The 16,362-nt window shown below is 42.4% G+C and overlaps 1 protein-coding gene across 1 annotated transcript in view; it reads left to right on the forward strand.

The window, feature by feature from the left end:
- Positions 1–1,235: 1,235 nt before the first annotated feature.
- The window catches only part of ME1 (malic enzyme 1), a 191,920-nt gene continuing 176,793 nt past the window's right edge, over positions 1,236–16,362 (forward strand). Inside the window, exon 1 of the mRNA XM_052781629.1 lies at positions 1,236–1,533. Within this exon, the coding sequence (XP_052637589.1) occupies positions 1,432–1,533 (102 nt within the window). The 5' untranslated portion in view covers positions 1,236–1,431. The remainder of the gene's footprint in view (positions 1,534–16,362) is intronic.

Consider the following 16,362-nt stretch of genomic DNA (forward strand, 5'->3'; position numbering starts at 1 on the left):
TACCTACTGAAGGTAATACTCAGGACTTGTGTGGGTAGATATTCAGCTATCCAGACAAATCCAAGGAAGGCTGGATAATTAGTCACAAAGACTCCAGGTTTAAAGTTTGTTCAAAACTTTTTATTAATACTGCTTTCCATAATACCTTCTGAGATGGCGGAGCAAGGGAGAAGTTTATTTACTGGATTTTTCTGCTGTCTTACTAATCAAGTTTCCAGAAATACAGACTTGGAACCCTTCCAACTTACCTTTGTTAATTAATTCCAAATAAACTTTTTGGAGCTACCTAACAGGAAATTCTGGAAAGGCCAGATTCTGTGGGAGCCTTTTTTTTTTTTATAAAGTATGAGGTAGTAGAATGGATACAAGGCCTACAGATTAAATGGGAAGAGGTAAGTTTAAAAGGGCTGCAAAATTTTGATCTGTTTGCTGCTGCTTGACAATAGAGAGCAAAGCCCTCTATCCTTAAGTATTTTTCTAGCCACACATCTCAAGCTGTGTAACTTCTCTAGCAGGACTATGGTATCCGTATGGAAATTATTTCTGCTTACATACATGAATTTACAGGAATAAAGCCACAGTCATACAGTACGCAACGGATCATATGCAAACAATTTCAGAACATACTGCAAACAAATGTTTGGGATAGCGGTACAAGCCGGCTAACACCTGCTCTGCCTTAATACTCTCCATCCCGACCAGGCGTAAGCCCAACCAGCACAGCTGAGGCTGGCACACGCCTCCCCCCCCCCCCCCCCCCGCCCCAACCCAAAGCTAATTACATCAAACACATGCTCCTGAACTGTACAAGGCTTCGGAAAGGTTGTACTTCAGGGTCATTTAATAGGAGAAGGAAAGTGAAACTCGGCTGTTACTACAGGGCGCAGGCCCAGCTTCTGCGTGGGGCCGAGTCCGGGGGGGTTCGGTCCCACCCGAGCGCCTCTGCCCGGGCTCGCAGGTCCACGAGCTGTATCGCGACGCGATGCTTGTCAGCCTTAAGCGGTTGCGCTCCCCGCTCTGGGTAACGCCGGGTCCTGTGTAAAACCCGGCGGGACGAGGGAGACCCGCCGCTGCCGTTTCCCCTCAGCGGGCGACGAGAGACCAGCCCGGTTCTAACGGTCATACAGCGACCTGGAGGGGCTCTCTCAAGCGCCATGAAGGCGGGCGAAGCCCCTTGCGAACGCCGGGCGAGGCTGCACCTGGGGGCTCGCCCGCCCGCCGGGGCTGCGCGGAGCTGCCGGGTGACTCAGCGGCAGCGGCGGCCCGGTGACCCCCCTCCCGGCGGCGGCGCCTTGCCGCGGCTCTGCCCCCTCCCTCCCGGTAGGATCATCCCACCCCGCCGGGCGGTCACCTCAGCAGGAGGAGCCGCCGCTTAGCCTCCGCTCCGCTCCCGCAGCGACCTGACGGCAGTGAGCCTCGCCTCGCCTCGCCATGCAAGCAGGGAAGGCAGCCGGGAGCCGGGACGCCGGCCGGCCCCTGCAGGCCACCATGAAGAGGGGCTACGACGTGCTCCGCGACCCCCACCTCAACAAGGTAAGGGCGGCCGGGCCAGGTGCGCCGCGGCGGCCCGGGTCGCCGGGCGCTGAGGGCGGGAGCCCCTTCCCTCACCCCCGCCGCCCGCCGGGGACGGAGAAGCCTTCCGCGGCCGGGCGCTGCCTGCGGAGCGGGAGCCGGGCCCGAAGGCGGCGGCGGGGAGGGGGGGGGGGGGGGGGCGGGCGGCTTCTCGCCGCCGCCACCACCTGTCGCGGCGCAGCGGCTGAGGAGCTGCCGGGCCGCCCCCGCCGGGCCGGGGCCGGCGGTGGGGCAGCGGTACTTCCTGCGGGCCGGGCGGCGCTTCCTTTTCCTTCGGGGCGGCGGGGGGCCGGCGGGCGGCGGCGGCGGGGAGCGCCGTGCCGGCCCCCGACCCCGCGCCCCGGCAGCCTCGACCCCGGGGCGCGGAGCCCGCGGCGGGCAGCGGCGCCGTCCCCTCCGTGTCTTCCCGAGAAGAGAAGCAGCAGCAGTAGCTTGGGGAGGATGCTGCGGCACGGTACCCTGCTCCGGTGCGAGTTCCCGCTGCCGCGTCTGTGTTTTCCCGGTACCCCCCTTCTTTTCCAGCCCTCTTTCCCACGGGCGCCCCAGCTTGTTTCCTGCCGGCAAAAGCCTGGCTGTTCCTGCTGTCCTACGTTTTATCCCCTGGCAGGTGGAAAAGGTATTTTTATCACCGTTATTCCGCTTGCAGCGGTAACATTCAACTCCAGTTTCCCCACTGCTCTGCATCAGCGAATGCAGTCAGCTTTTAAGAGATGCGGTAGCACAGCAAAACCGTTTGGTCACATCTCTAATTCACTTGAGAATGGTAATTCAGCTCGATAAAACTTTGTAAATATGTTAAACTAATCTGGAAAACATAAAGCTGAGTAAGTAAGTGTTTGCACAGCTCTGATAAAGATGCAAAGTTCAGATAGTAAAATACTTTATTGGCCTCACAGGCTCTGGATTTGCTGCCAAAATGACAAATGGGTGAAGTCAAAGGTAGATGATAAACCACACCTAGCACAGGAAGACTTGGTCGAGTCCTCAGCCGCAGCTTTGCTCTTGCACATTACTTTCAATGGTACTCTGACTTGTACCTCTGCATTAGAATGTACATACAGTCATTTTACTTACTGCTGAGTTGTATAAATGGACAAAAACTATGTCTCTAGTTTTGCTGGATAGGTTGACTCATCCGTAAAAGCTCCATCTATTACTTAGATGAATAGTGCTTTTATTAGTCTTGGTGCTTGACTACAAAGTTTCCTCAGAGGCTGTCTTATGGCTGTGTGTGTAGGCCCGAGAAGGTCTCCTGAGGTGAGGTGAAAGGAAAATTAACCAAAATGTAAAATTCCCAAGAAGAAACCAAGGAGAGGCTGTTTTACTCTGGATTGCTTTTAAGCAGCTGCAGTATTCATGGAAAAAAGTCTGATTCAGAATAACCAGGAAAGCCAACCCAACAAAATAACCTACCTTAAGAAGTAAAATGGGGCTTATTCTAAAATGTGTTGAATAAAGGGCAGTCAGAGGCAAAGCAGGCTCATTGCTACCTTTTTCCCCTCAAACATCATACATCTTGCCTCTGAACAACATACCTGGAGATGAGGTGCTAAAGAGGAAGGGTCTTGCTTATTTCCTGGCTTAGGCTTTATTCTTCCTTTCCCCCTCAGCCGTGCACATATGTACCATACAGCAGAGAAGCAGGAAAAAGTAGTTGTTTGTTACCAGCCACATCTACCCAGCTAACACAGAATATGGGGTTAGAAAAGGTCAGATGGAAAATCCGGTCTTTATGCCTGTGAGGAGGGTCTGGTCCTGGTCTGGTGAAGAATGAGTAAGCCAGTTTTCTGACTGATACAAGTGATTTTTGGTGGGTGTGGATGTATTACACCCTACTATATATATATATATACACACACACACACATATACACATGCACACCCTCTAATATGTATCTTATTTTATTGCCAAATATATATATATATATATATGGGCAATAAAATCAAATATATGGAGGACTGCCAACATGGTTGCCAGTTTGATAGCTTGTGGCCTGCCTGTATGCATGGGAGCTGGTACTCCCAGTTCACTTTCTATTGCCAAGGCTGTTAAACAAGCATCAGATTGCAGAGAATTCAATTTGAAATAGATAATATATCTCCTTTAATGATTCTAAAGTACAGGGATTGTTTGCAGTTCTGCAGAAGTGCCAGAACTTTCTGCTATCTCCTGAGCCCTGTCTAAGAGCTGCAATTCCTTGGTATCAGCACTTTCTTTTGGATACGGTGCCAGTTTTAGTAGTCCTATTTGCATATACTTGGCAAAAGTAGACTGTAAGTACTAAGTAGTGGTATCTAGCAGTGACTCGTAGAAAAATAAGACAAATTATGTTTTCAGTGTCTCTCAAACCAAGACAGCTGGCCAGTCAAGCAGGTAAAGCTGAAGTATGCTGTAATATGTGGAAGCTTGGGGCTTGCATCCTCAAATAATGCATTCCTTTTCTCAGGCAAGTTGAAAGGAAAGTTTTACAGGGAACCATTTATACTTGGACTTCTTTAAAAATAGATGTAAGGAGACATAAGGAGCTAGGTTGTTTTTGTTTTTTTTTTTTTTTTTTTTTTTAAAATGCCTATCTCCATTTAGTGCCCCACTCATTCAACAGTAAAGCTGGATTTCTGCATGCTCAGTGCATACATCACTTTTTATACTTAACCTTGATGGCTGGCAAGAGGTGAGAGAAAGGGCTGTGGGAATGCCAGGGTAAACACCCGAATTTCTTCTTTTCCACTTGCTCTCTACTTCTGCCTGGATGGCAAAATTTCCAGAACATACTAAGCACTGAAGTATGTTGAAGCCCTAGGCAATGTTGTTCTTAAATCTTTTATGTTTTACTTTGTAAGTAATTCACAAACATGTACAAACTTCACTGAGGAAAAGCTTAATAAAAATGTTTGGTGGTTTTGCGTTGGTTTTTTTTTTTCCATGCTGGGGCGTTTTGCCTACATATGAAACCATTGATGGTTTTACAAGGTCACTGAGTGGTTTGCCCCATCTTAGCAACAGTGATGCATCAAAAATCATGAGGAACAGCGGATTGTAACACAGTGAGTTTAATTACTTGGGGACACGTGTCCAAGTCTATGGACACTAATCACGATTCAGTTTATTGCCTCACATTTTGGATCCATAGTGTTTAAAAGTGTATGTAGAACCTTTTTGGCAATTGTCTTTTTTTTCCCCTCGGGCAACTAAACACACTGTAAATAGCAATGACAAGGAAAACAAACACAGTTTCACTTCTTTTCACTGAAACAGATTGCATTAGAAACCTTTGGCTGGGAGTTGTATGCTCTTTGAGCTGATGAGTTACAGAAGTGTGAAAGTAATTTGCTCTACTCGTACTATAAATCTCATTTGTGCTTTATTCAATGTACAAGTTTGCTATTTTAAAGCACACAAATCATTTAACACTAAACTTTAATTTTTTTAATCTTTTAATAGTTTAATGGACCATAGTTTCCCATAAGCTGTTTATTTTCAGAATCTTGATGTGAAGGTATGCAAATGTGTATTTCAATACCAAACTTTTCCAATAGGCTGTCTTAGTTGCCAAGTCTAAACGCTTCTCTGATTGAGAAACTTTGCCATTGGAGGAGTGTTTTGCTTCCAGGCTGCTTTCCTGTTCTTGCAGAGTGATTCAGCGAGCAGGAAATCGGTGATTCTATTAAATCAAGTGCTGGAGGGCTCTCTGTCCTCCCCAGCTGCTTGATTTTAACCCCTCTCCTCTGACTGACTGCTGTCATCATTGCTGAGTGTAGTGCGCTTGTAAACTGTTGATCCCTCTTTTTTCTTTCCCTTTATTCAAGTTGCACTAAAGCACTGGAGAATTTCAGAACAGGCTGTCTGATGGGTCTGCTGAATATCTGAGAGCTCGCAGTCTCAGTCCCACCTGCAATGGCATTGATGTTTTATCCTTACCGCATCCTGTATGTGATGCTGCTGGATCTTAGTGGGTTCTCAGCTAGGCAGTGACATTAGCTGTTGCCTGAAGTTTGCTGTCAGTCTGTTGACTCACTATGAGCTTTACTATACAAGAACCATACTGGAACAGACCAAAGGTTCACTTATCCCAATGTCTTATTTCTGACAGTGGCCAAACTGGATCCCTCAGGAGGAGTAATAGATTGAAGGATGCCTCTAGTGATATTTTCTTAGAATAATCAATTCAAGGCTGAGGGAATGAACAGTTTATTAGGGGGTTATTAAGATATGAATGCTTGTCTTTCCCATCAGATTACACATGCTATGTGTACTAATCTACTAAAAAAACAATTGTAATATTTTTTTTTTTACAGTGAAATTGTTATCTGAGCTAGAGAGAAGCATGGACTTCCCATTTTGCCCCTACGTTTCAGACAGTGGGAGGAAAATGCTTGTGAAATACAGATACATTTTGTTCTGTATGCAGCTAGTTGCTTCACTAAAATCAAATTTAATTTTGAGAAAGTATAATCCTGTGATTGGTGTGGGTGACAAATAAAAAAGGTCTTATGACTTTGACATTTGTTGGTGACCCTGTAATAGGCCTCAGAAAACCCAGACCTCAGTAAAAAATCAGAAGCATTCCAGTCAGATTTTCTCTATCTGATGGGTAAAAGAGAAGAAACATTTAAGACGCTTCTCTAAATAAATCTATTCCTTTATCAGATACCAAGCAGTAGAAGTCTTCCTTCCATTGGTAATGTTCATATTTTCACATCTTAAATTTATGTGTACTTTGGCTGGGTCCTCTGGAGTGGCCAGTGCTCGCTGAGTGTTGCTTTTGCCTTAGCTGTAGATAGACGTTCTGCGAAGAAAAGTGATGAAGCTGGGGATGGAGAAGGAAAACACTCCTTAAAATGGCGTATTAGAAGTATCTATATAATTTGTAAAATAGGTTTTCTGGAGCTTACATGATATTGCAAGGGATGGTTTCATATTAAGTGGTAGTAGGTATGATAGCATCTTTTAGATTGGAAGATGGTCAGCTCCATGTGAAAGTAAGGGTATAATTTGAGGAAATTTTGGGGGGCTATAGTTGCTGATCACTCTCACCGTCTTCTACCTCCTTGTTTCCTATAAACTTTTTGCCCTTAAAAACTCTGTAGTTTTTAACAGAAGTATTTCCTTGTTCTTATCACCATCAGATCACCTAGCAGAGCAGTTCTGATCTTGATAGGGATAAGCACATGCTATTTTTCTGGTCTTTGACAAGAGTAAATGGTATAGTGGTTGTGCTAGCACAAAAAAGCAAATCAATCTGGTCTTTGTCTGAAATCTTTTAGAGGGAACTTGTATTGATTTTGCCTGTGTGTTTGGCGAGCATTGCATTTTTGATCTATTACTGGGGTCTCCAACATTGGAGTTGCTGTTCTGTGGAACGGCAGCCTAAAATAGGACATTCTTCTAGTGTGAGGGTGGTTCATACCAGAGCTGCTTGCTCTTTAACAATCAGGACCATAAGCTGCAGACTGGCAGAACTGCAGCTACCTTGTATGCTTGGGTTTTGGGCAAGGGTGTGAGCTCAGCGGTGGCTCACCGGTGGGTACCATAGGACTGGGTGAGGAGGTTCACACATCGCCAGTGTATTCTCTCTTCGTGAAATCACCTTCTTGAGGTGTGAGGGAGGAGTTGTGATGCGGGATGTTTTTTGTATGAGTGCTTTTATTTACAGTGTATGTGAAGGGGCTTTAAAAATTAATTCTGTGCTTTTTTTCCGCCTTTCTTACTTTAAGGCAGGTTTGTCCTGCATGCTTTTAATAAGGAAAAAAATCTTGGGAAAAGCACAAAGTATTTCAATCAGATTATTTTACCACTGACTTCTATTTTATGTATACAGCTTGCAGCATTCATTGCCCCCTACTACTTTGTTCCTGACCTAGTAGGTAAGTTGCTGAGGTTGGTGTTACATTTTTTTCTTCCTGTTAGCCTCCAGTTCTTTGCTTGCAGTTATGAAAAAGAGTGCTGAGACAGCGAGTTGGGAACAAAGCTCTGTGACTTGAATTAAAAGCAAATAAAATGAAGGAGAAGAAGTTACGTCGTAAGCTATATAGCAGTAATAGCAACTGAATAGTGGTATGAGTTGTCACAAGAAGCTGAAACCTAGAACTATTTTGCTGTGAAGCTGTTTCAGATATTAAAAACACTTTTCAGTTTTGTAATTTTCTTGTGAACTTCAGTAATTGAACACGAACAAAGTTGACCTTTTTTCTTTAGGCTGAGGAATCCTATGCCCACTGGTTATAAATGCTACTTGAATAGAAGCATTAATCCTGGCACAGAACACCTTGCAAACAGGATTTGTATATTTAGAACGGGTTAAATGGGCTTTTCTACACTAGGTTTTATAGAGGTGCTGGCCACAGTACTTGGTTTTTTTAATCTTATTGATGGACGCTGACAATAAGCAGGATAAGAGCTTGCTGAGAAATTGTACTTCTGTCTAGGTAAAATAAACTGCAGAGAATATTTGTGCTTTCTGCAGGAAAGCTTATCTCAGAGTACAGAATTTCTTATTTTGCATTCTTTACTTTGTATATCCAATTCTGCTGAATCAGTCTCTTGTATCGAGCTGTCTCTGAAAAAGAAAGAAGTTGCGGCCATAGGAGGCAAACTTCTCTCCCCCGGCCCTGCTTCCCTCTCTGGGGGGAGGAGGAAGTGAAACGTGTGTGACAGCAATGTTTCTTATTAACCTGTGACTCCAAGTTAAAATGTGCCATCTTTGCTTTGTTACGCCTTTCCCTTTCCTTCCTTGCCTGCTCAGGTGAGCTGTGTATTCGGTGTATGACTCGCTCGTGGCTGCTGTAGTCCAGGACCACAGGGCTCGATGTGGGGTTTCACGCCGAAGGTCTCATTGCTCTAGGCTCTGATGGCTAAGCAGCTCCCTGCCGTTGTGCTAAATAAGTTACTGATGGAGGTCTGAAACAGAGTATTAATACCCTTCGATTAGGTCCTTCAATTAGGTTTTTTGAGTTTCTATCAGAGAATTCTACAGCAGAGCAGCTGTTTCGAAGTGTCAAAAGCATTTGCTGGAGGACGTGATTCTGAGATTTCAGCACAGTAGCAAGCGGTTTGTGCTCCCTGCAAATCTGAAGAGCTCTGGTAGGGTGTTCTTAGTGCTCCCCTGGCTGAAGCAAATGTACGGTGGTTGCCTGAGAGCTCTGTGGCCCATCATGGCTGGAAGAGTAGCATGGAAAGGGGGGAAAAGAACAGAAATAAGAACATTGTTGGGTTTGCATGCCTGTGTAATGACATGCACAGGGTAGTCTGTTCACTCCAATGTACCTGAAACAAAGAAACAAGAAATTATCTTCTGTGAGAATTAATAGGAGTGGGACATTTAGCGTGTGCTGAAACCTCTGGTGTGGTTTTTGGTTTTTTATTTTGTTTTTTTTTCCCCCTTAATGATAATGTTGGACAGGGTGGGATGCTTTAAGAAAAAAAGAGCAGACCAATTCCATTCGCTGTGCACATGCAGTGTCAGGAAGGACCTGCTACCTGTTAAGTGCCAGCTGGGGAGTAATGGATGTCCATTCATCTTTATGTATTCATCGTCTTCATTCAGCACTGAGTTAAGCCTGTCCCACCGAGACAAGTACCTGTGGACTTCTGACCCAGAGATGCATGTACATGCCTATCAAGAAGGCTTTAGTACATGGAACTGAATTTGAATAATTGTGTGTATTTTTCTTTGTGTGGTTGCTGTGATATCACAGTAGCACTGAGATATTTCAAGCATCAGTTAATTAGATCGTAAATGGGTATAAATTAAGGATCTCTTGGATTTAGTAAATAGTGCTATATTTGATCACGCTGGTATATACACATGATGTTCTGTTAAAAAGACGGTGATTTGTGAACTTACTTTAAAAAGACTTTTCCAGTGAAGTTACTGAGGCTGTCGTCGTTGGAAGGCTCAGTCTTACGGCTTCTGAGCATAAGGGATTGTCTGTCTTCAGCGGGAGGTTTTGTGAGATCCAAAGCTATCGTATAACTAGGAAAGGTGCCAGTTTTGGGACCATCCACAGAGTTAGCTTCCGCAGAAGCGGGCGCAGAGGCTACGTCTCTGCTAGCACAAAGCAGACGCCATGACGCCTGCGCTGGCCGGCGAGGTGCCGCGCCGCCGGGGCTCTGGCCCATGCTTCTAGGCCTCGTCACCTTCTCTGAATTTTTCTGACTCTCTCCTTTGCCATGATTAAAAACAGTAATGCAGTAGTAGGCCATTAGTTAAGCTTTGTTTGAATGTCCTTCTCTTTCATGGAGGGGCTCTCTTTTTGGTTTGTGCCAGGGCAGTGCAGGCCATGCCCATGACTGGGAATAGTTTTACAGTAGTTGTCTCCGTTGTCTGGTTTAACACAACATCAGGGAGCTAAGTCTGTTATAGGAAAAAGGCAATAAAATGTTGTAGCATTATCGATTTGTAATATATGGTAGCCGAAGTTTTGTTCAGCAAAGCTGCAGACAAACTTGGAACAGTAGCCGTGTGTCTGCAAAACTGGGATAGGTGGGACTTGGAATAAACTTCCTGATGGACAGGTAGAAGTAGCAAGACTATGCGTTAACTTGTCAGAGACCAGGCAAAGGCTTTGGTGCTTCCCATGTTTTACCTGATGTAGGAATTCAAATCTTTATTTAAAGATGCTGACCGTTTCCAGTCGGAGGATGAATTTGGCTTGACACTAGAATATTCTGCCTTATCGTTCATGGAGAAGGGTATCATGCACAGTCAGCGGCACTGCTTCCTGGCAGGGCTTGCAGACATGAGAAATCTACCTTACCCAATTGGTATATTAAGACGTGATATTTATTGTGGGTGTCCTGTTCTCAATAACTATGAATTGACTTGTGGGTCTGAAATTGCAACTATGCAAGCTCTCTGTGGAATGTGCTGTATGTCTGTTCATCTTCAAAAAAAAAAAAAAAATCCAAGTCATGGATGAAGTCAAGCAAGGTACGGGAAACCATCTAATAGTTACTTTAAGAAAGTGTCGAAATATAGTTGAATCATTTTTGTTAATATTCACCCTATGTAGCCCACATAGAATGAACTTTTATGTCAGTCACTTTTCTTTACCTTCCCCTTTCTCCCCCTCAATAGCAATTTTATATGTAGCATGATACCTTTAATTGAGAAGTAAATGATTGCTGTCAAGCTTATTGAAACTCCATGAATTTACATTTTAGGAATATTTCAATTTTTTTTTTTTTTCTAGAGCCAATAGTAGAATAATGATACACTTTCAGAGAAATGAGAAAATTGTTGTGTAGTTATAACATGTTGGGTTATCATTTTGACTAATCTTCATGATCTCATGACATGTAGCAAGATAGTAGGAATTTTAAGACTGTCTCAAAATATTGTCAGTATGATGCACATTACAGACACCTCCAGGAGCTGGGACTGCCGTGATACACAGCCACGGGGAATCTAGGTTGGACCATAATCACAAATAAGCTCATGGCTTTTATGAGGATGATAAATTTGTGTAGGGTGATACTAGAGAAAGGACTAAGGACCTGAATCTGATACTGGTTTTAGTAGTGTAAGCTGAGAGTAAATTAACGGTAGAGGGATGCAAGAGGGGAAGCTGCTGCAAAACTGGCATGAAATTAGCACTGGTGCATTAATCCTTTAAAAAAAACAAACCCCTTTGTCACTTGGAGAGTTTGAGTGCCTTTCACCTCCACAGACTTCTCAAACTTGATTCCTATTAGCCCATTTAGAAGGAAAGGTTGAAATACTCATTCAGTGTGCAAGATAATTGGTTTTGGCTAGTCTAACCTTTCTGAGACTAGTCTAATTTTATTTAAAATTATGAATATTATAGTATCTCATTTTTTGATTAAGTTGACTTTAAATAGTCCAAATCTTTGGGTGATTTCAGAGAAAAAAGAATGCTGTGAAGAAAGCTAAATGTGTTTCTGTTAAAAACAGATCTCTGAATTAATTTTGTATGAAAATTAGTTTATGCATATTCCTCTGTAAAGATTTTTTTTTTTTTTTTTTTAGGAGTGAACTAAAAAACCCCCTGAATTGCAAGCATAAGAAAACAAGTTTTGGTCTTATCAAAGCTTAAGCTTTGCTAATGTAATTTGTTGCATAATTCAGGAAGCAAAAATCCTGACTTAGAAGAAGGACATCACAGGGCACCCTGGAGGCAGTTCTTGCGGGCAGTGAGTACTTTCGGTTGAAATCAGTGTCTGTAGTTTACTTGGATACTGTTAGTGCCTATTCCTGTGTGAAAGACATACTCAGTGCAGGACTTGAGGTTGTTTACAATGTAGAGGAAGTGGAGGAAGTGTGGAGTAAACACTTTCTATATACATAAAGAATACATAATGTAGAGTTGAAAAAAAAGCACCATAATTCTCTTATGCTTTGAATACTTGTGGCTTTCAGCCAAAGATGTAGAAGTACGTCAGGATGTACTCGTCTGGTATAAGAGTTCAGAAAGCAAATTCATCACTGTTTTGCTCTTAAAATATAAATGAGGCATAGAGCAGCAATGCATTTTGTCATTGCATGTTTATGCTTAGGTTTTTACTTAATTGTTCAAGTAGCAACTGTTACCTGTTTCTGGCTTAGAAAAACAGATTTTTTTTTTTTTTTCTAATAACTAATATTAAAACTAAAGTCACTGTTCTGCCTCTTCTTTTTGTGTATTGATAAAATAAATATCCCTACAAGTGGTTTGAATACCAAATTTAATCTTCAGTCTTCAGTCAGTATTTTAGGGTCATCTGTCTTATTAATGAATTGTGTGTATCTTTGGAACAGAGTAGGTGCTATGAGGTATTAAATGATTTTGGCATCCAGTTAGATGGGATATCACAGTTTAGCTTTCTTCCTCTTGTCCTCTGTGAGTGATAGACTTGTAAGTTTGCTTTTGGCATGGAGATTGGATTGTACAGAATCACTGTTTTGCAAGAGAAGAGCAAGAACTGTTATGAAATACATCATTCCCTTTCCCACAAAGGCAAAAATAATTTTGGCTTTTACTAATGACTTAAAAAAAAAAAAAAAATCTCTGCCTTAAATCTGTCCTGGAGATGAGTGCATAGTGGTGATTATGAAGCATGTTATGACATTTTCAGTACTAGTGTCTACCTGACTTAATGGATTTCTTCCTCCAGCTACCTGACTTTAGAAAGCAGATTTATGTGTGGAGGTGTATTTACAAAAGTGGCAGTAAAGCCTCTTTACTTAAATAGTACAAAAGAGCTCAACAGTTACAGATAGAAGTCAGAATAGAAGAATGCTGTATTGCTAAAGTAAAATGAATACCTGAGTCTGCGAAGAGCTTAATGTTTGTTTGATTTGGCTTGAATCTCCAACTCCTGTATGGTGGTTTTTTGGAGGGGTTGGATGGGAGCAGTGCACCTGAAGCAGAGGAAGCTTGTGTTAGTTGGTAGGTAGATGCCTTTTTGAAAGCATTGATGATGCTCCTGCATCTTTGCTTCTTACACACACACTTCTCCACTCTGCTTAAGATCTGAAGAGACTACTATCTAGCTAATAAACTTAGGTTTAAAATGTGAGGTGTTAAAATGCAGTACTTCACCAGCTGATGGCTGATTAAGTGTATGGTTCTAAAACTCTTAAAAAGGACTTTTCAAGATTTGTAGGACCTTTTTGCCATCGTTAAAATGTGTTAAAATTACAACTGAGTTTCTTTATGTAAAGTAGAGGGGTAATTTAATAGCTGAAAAAAACATTTTAAGATTCTTTCAAGTACAGAATATTGAACCCTAATGCTGATGTGTTCGGTGGTTTTAGTCCATGATAAATATGTGGAATAAAATCCTTGTTGGATTCCAAGGTACTGACTATTGAAAGGTAAATTTTCCCACTGCCATTTGTAGGCAAATGGAAGTTATTATGAAAATACATTTCAAACTCTTGATTTTGTGCTGTAGCAGTAGTTGGAGTAATTCCTTAAGGTCCTTAGGTTTATGTAGCTTTGGTTTTGCCAGGCATAAGGCATTGTTAAAAGTCATGTCCTAGGAGCAAGTGCTGGGGGAGGAATGAAGAGCCTTCTGCCAGGGGATTGGGATTCAGGCTTTTGGACCTTCTGCAGGAGTGAGATCTTGTAGCAGTTTATTCCTCCCTCTGCCCAGGCTTTTCAGTCTTCCTCACATCATATGTTTTAGTTGACTGCTTGACATCTTCACTCCCGAGGTTTCTCTGAAATTCTTGCCTTCCTCTTGTCCGGAGCCCATGCAGGACAGTTGACCTTCTGATTCCAAAACAACTCCGTGTTGGGATGTTTCAGGTCGCCTCTATCCCAGGAGTGTTTTGAAGCTCAGTGACACCCCCTTTCCACCTTCTTCTCACTGGGGTCCTTGTTTTTTTCAGGTTGCTGCAGAGTGTAGATGTCATTTTACAGACTTAATCTAAAGCTTTCAGGCCCGGTGAAGGAGAGCTGGTTTCCTGCTATACTCCAAAGCTTTTCCTCTGCACAGACTATTAGCTGAAGTTCTTTGAAAAAATTTATAAGAGTTTGGTTGTAACAAACATCTATTCATGAAATCAATGAACTTTGGTGTATTATTTCTAGGCATAGCTTATGTGTAACAACAAACTGGAGATAATGTAATTTTTAACAGAGTTCTTGACATGAAGACATCTGCTGTTTGTCTTTTAAGGCATACAAATTTATGCCTTCAAGGCATACAATTTTTATAGTCTTAGGAGAACATAAAAGCAGTGTGGTTTATCTTTTTTTGTGGTGTTGCTTTTTGTTAAGACAAGATTTCGTGCCAAATTCTCTAAGGATGAGGCTTACTTTCTCTAAGCGAAGGCTGGCTAAAGCCTTCCTCTTGCTCATGTGATAGGGGATTTGGCATGGCTGTCTATTTATTAGGTCGGTCAAGGGTCAGGTAAAGAAATAAGGAATGGCCCTTAAAATAGCTTGATAATTCTGAATTTTTTTACTTTGTATATTTACTTTGCATACAAATTCTTACATTTAGAACACTGCAGTGGTTGAACTAAATACAACGATTGTAGGTGAGAATAAATAAATAAATGTAGGTGAGTCTGTGTAAACAGGTATCAGAAAAGGTGTCTTACTCGCTGTACTGTTTTTTTCTGCGTCTAAGGTGGCTTTTACCACATGCCCTCAGCAGCTGCTTGAAAGGAACGCTTCATCTAAGCTCAGGAAAAGTAGAACATCTCACTTCGCATCTTACCTGGGGAAACATGACAGGTCTGGCTCCGTCTCGTAGCCACTGGCCTTGCATTTGCTGGAAGAGCAAAAGTGTTCCAGGTCAGGAGTCTGCGTGAAACTGGAGCCTCTGCTCTCCTGCCAGGCGGTTTGAGGTACCGAGCTCTCATGCTTCTTGGAGTACACGGATAAACTCAAAGTAGAAAAAAAAAAAAAGCGAGTGCTTCCTTCTGAGGTGTAATTCTTAGGAAAAAAAAAATATCTTAAGGATAAAGAAACACAACCTTTAAACTAACATTATTTCCTAAACTTCTTACTGTTGTGTAGTTTCTGGCAAGAAATAACTTTCTTCTGGTTCTATAGTTACTGAGTCCTCTAACTTTATTCTGCAGTGAGGATGTAGTGAGTAAAACACAGGTAAGAAGAATAGGTGAATATAGGAAAGTGCAGTTTAGTTGTCATAATGTTGCGCTAGCAATTTAAACAGGGTGTGTGATTAACAGGCACCCTTTGTGGTTTGCTTTGAGGTACACTTCACAAATCTTTAAACATATGATTGAAGCTTTCTTTGTCTTACTTCAGACCAATGTAGTGAGTATGAGCACACACGGGTTTTTTTGCCCTTTAATTAGTGAGCTCTACTTCAGCAAGGGAGACAAAATATTGTGGTAGATTGGGCACTGGACTGGAAACTAGGTCATGCACTTGTGATTATTAAATCTTAGTCATTTAGTTTTCTCATCTGAAAAGGCAAGCAGCATTTGAGAAATTTTGAGGATGAAAACTAGTATAAAGTACTTGGTCTTGTATAATTAGTCTTTTTAGATAATGTTTTGCTATGTTGTCTTTGTACTGCTATAATCTAGTTTCTATTTACAGTTTTCTTTTCTTGGGGGGGGAGTCATCTTCTAGTTTTTGCAGTAATCAGTCAGTAGGCTGCTAGTTCTTTTAAAATCACACCTAAGTAGACCCATGTGTAATCTGTATAGTCCTGACATATTTTGTCCATATCCTTCTACCTTCTGCTGAATTGCAATTACAAGTAGAGGGAGTATTAGTGGATGTGCAGTCCACTAATGTACAGTTTCCTAGATCCATGAAAATCCATTAGACAGGACTGCAAATTGTGGCCAGTGCTGAATGCTGGGGGGGGGAAAGGAAGATCTGAATAGGCAGGAAGAAATCATCCATCTGTGTAGCTAAACCTGCTCCTGGCTTCAGGGCATGCTGTGCCACATGCAGATTAGTTCCAATTAGATGAAGTGGTAGCTGACCCTTGGCTGCCTCCTCTAAGCCTCCTGGTGCTGGGCAGCATTGGTAAGAGTTGCATCCATTCCAGCTGAGTGGGGAGAAGAGGTTAGAAAAGTGTTCAGTATTTATCAGCTGAATGCCTGAGGAAGCTCAGGTCAATACTTCCTGCAAGAAGAGGTATTTCAACCTTCAGCTAACCACTACTTGGTAGTTTTTAACTCAGTGAAACTTAATTTCTTCAAGAAGCTAGAATTCATTTCTCCTGCAATGATTTGAATGAAGGCTGACTTTCTAAGAAGGGTATATTTAGCTATCTGAAGACTTTGCTAGCTATTGCAAAGGCAGAGATGATACAAATTTGAAATAAACTCTTTCCCCATGCTTAGGATTCTGA

The sequence above is a fragment of the Harpia harpyja genome, chromosome 3 (assembly GCF_026419915.1).
Source record: "Harpia harpyja isolate bHarHar1 chromosome 3, bHarHar1 primary haplotype, whole genome shotgun sequence".
In the NCBI taxonomy this organism is placed as follows: domain Eukaryota; kingdom Metazoa; phylum Chordata; class Aves; order Accipitriformes; family Accipitridae; genus Harpia; species Harpia harpyja.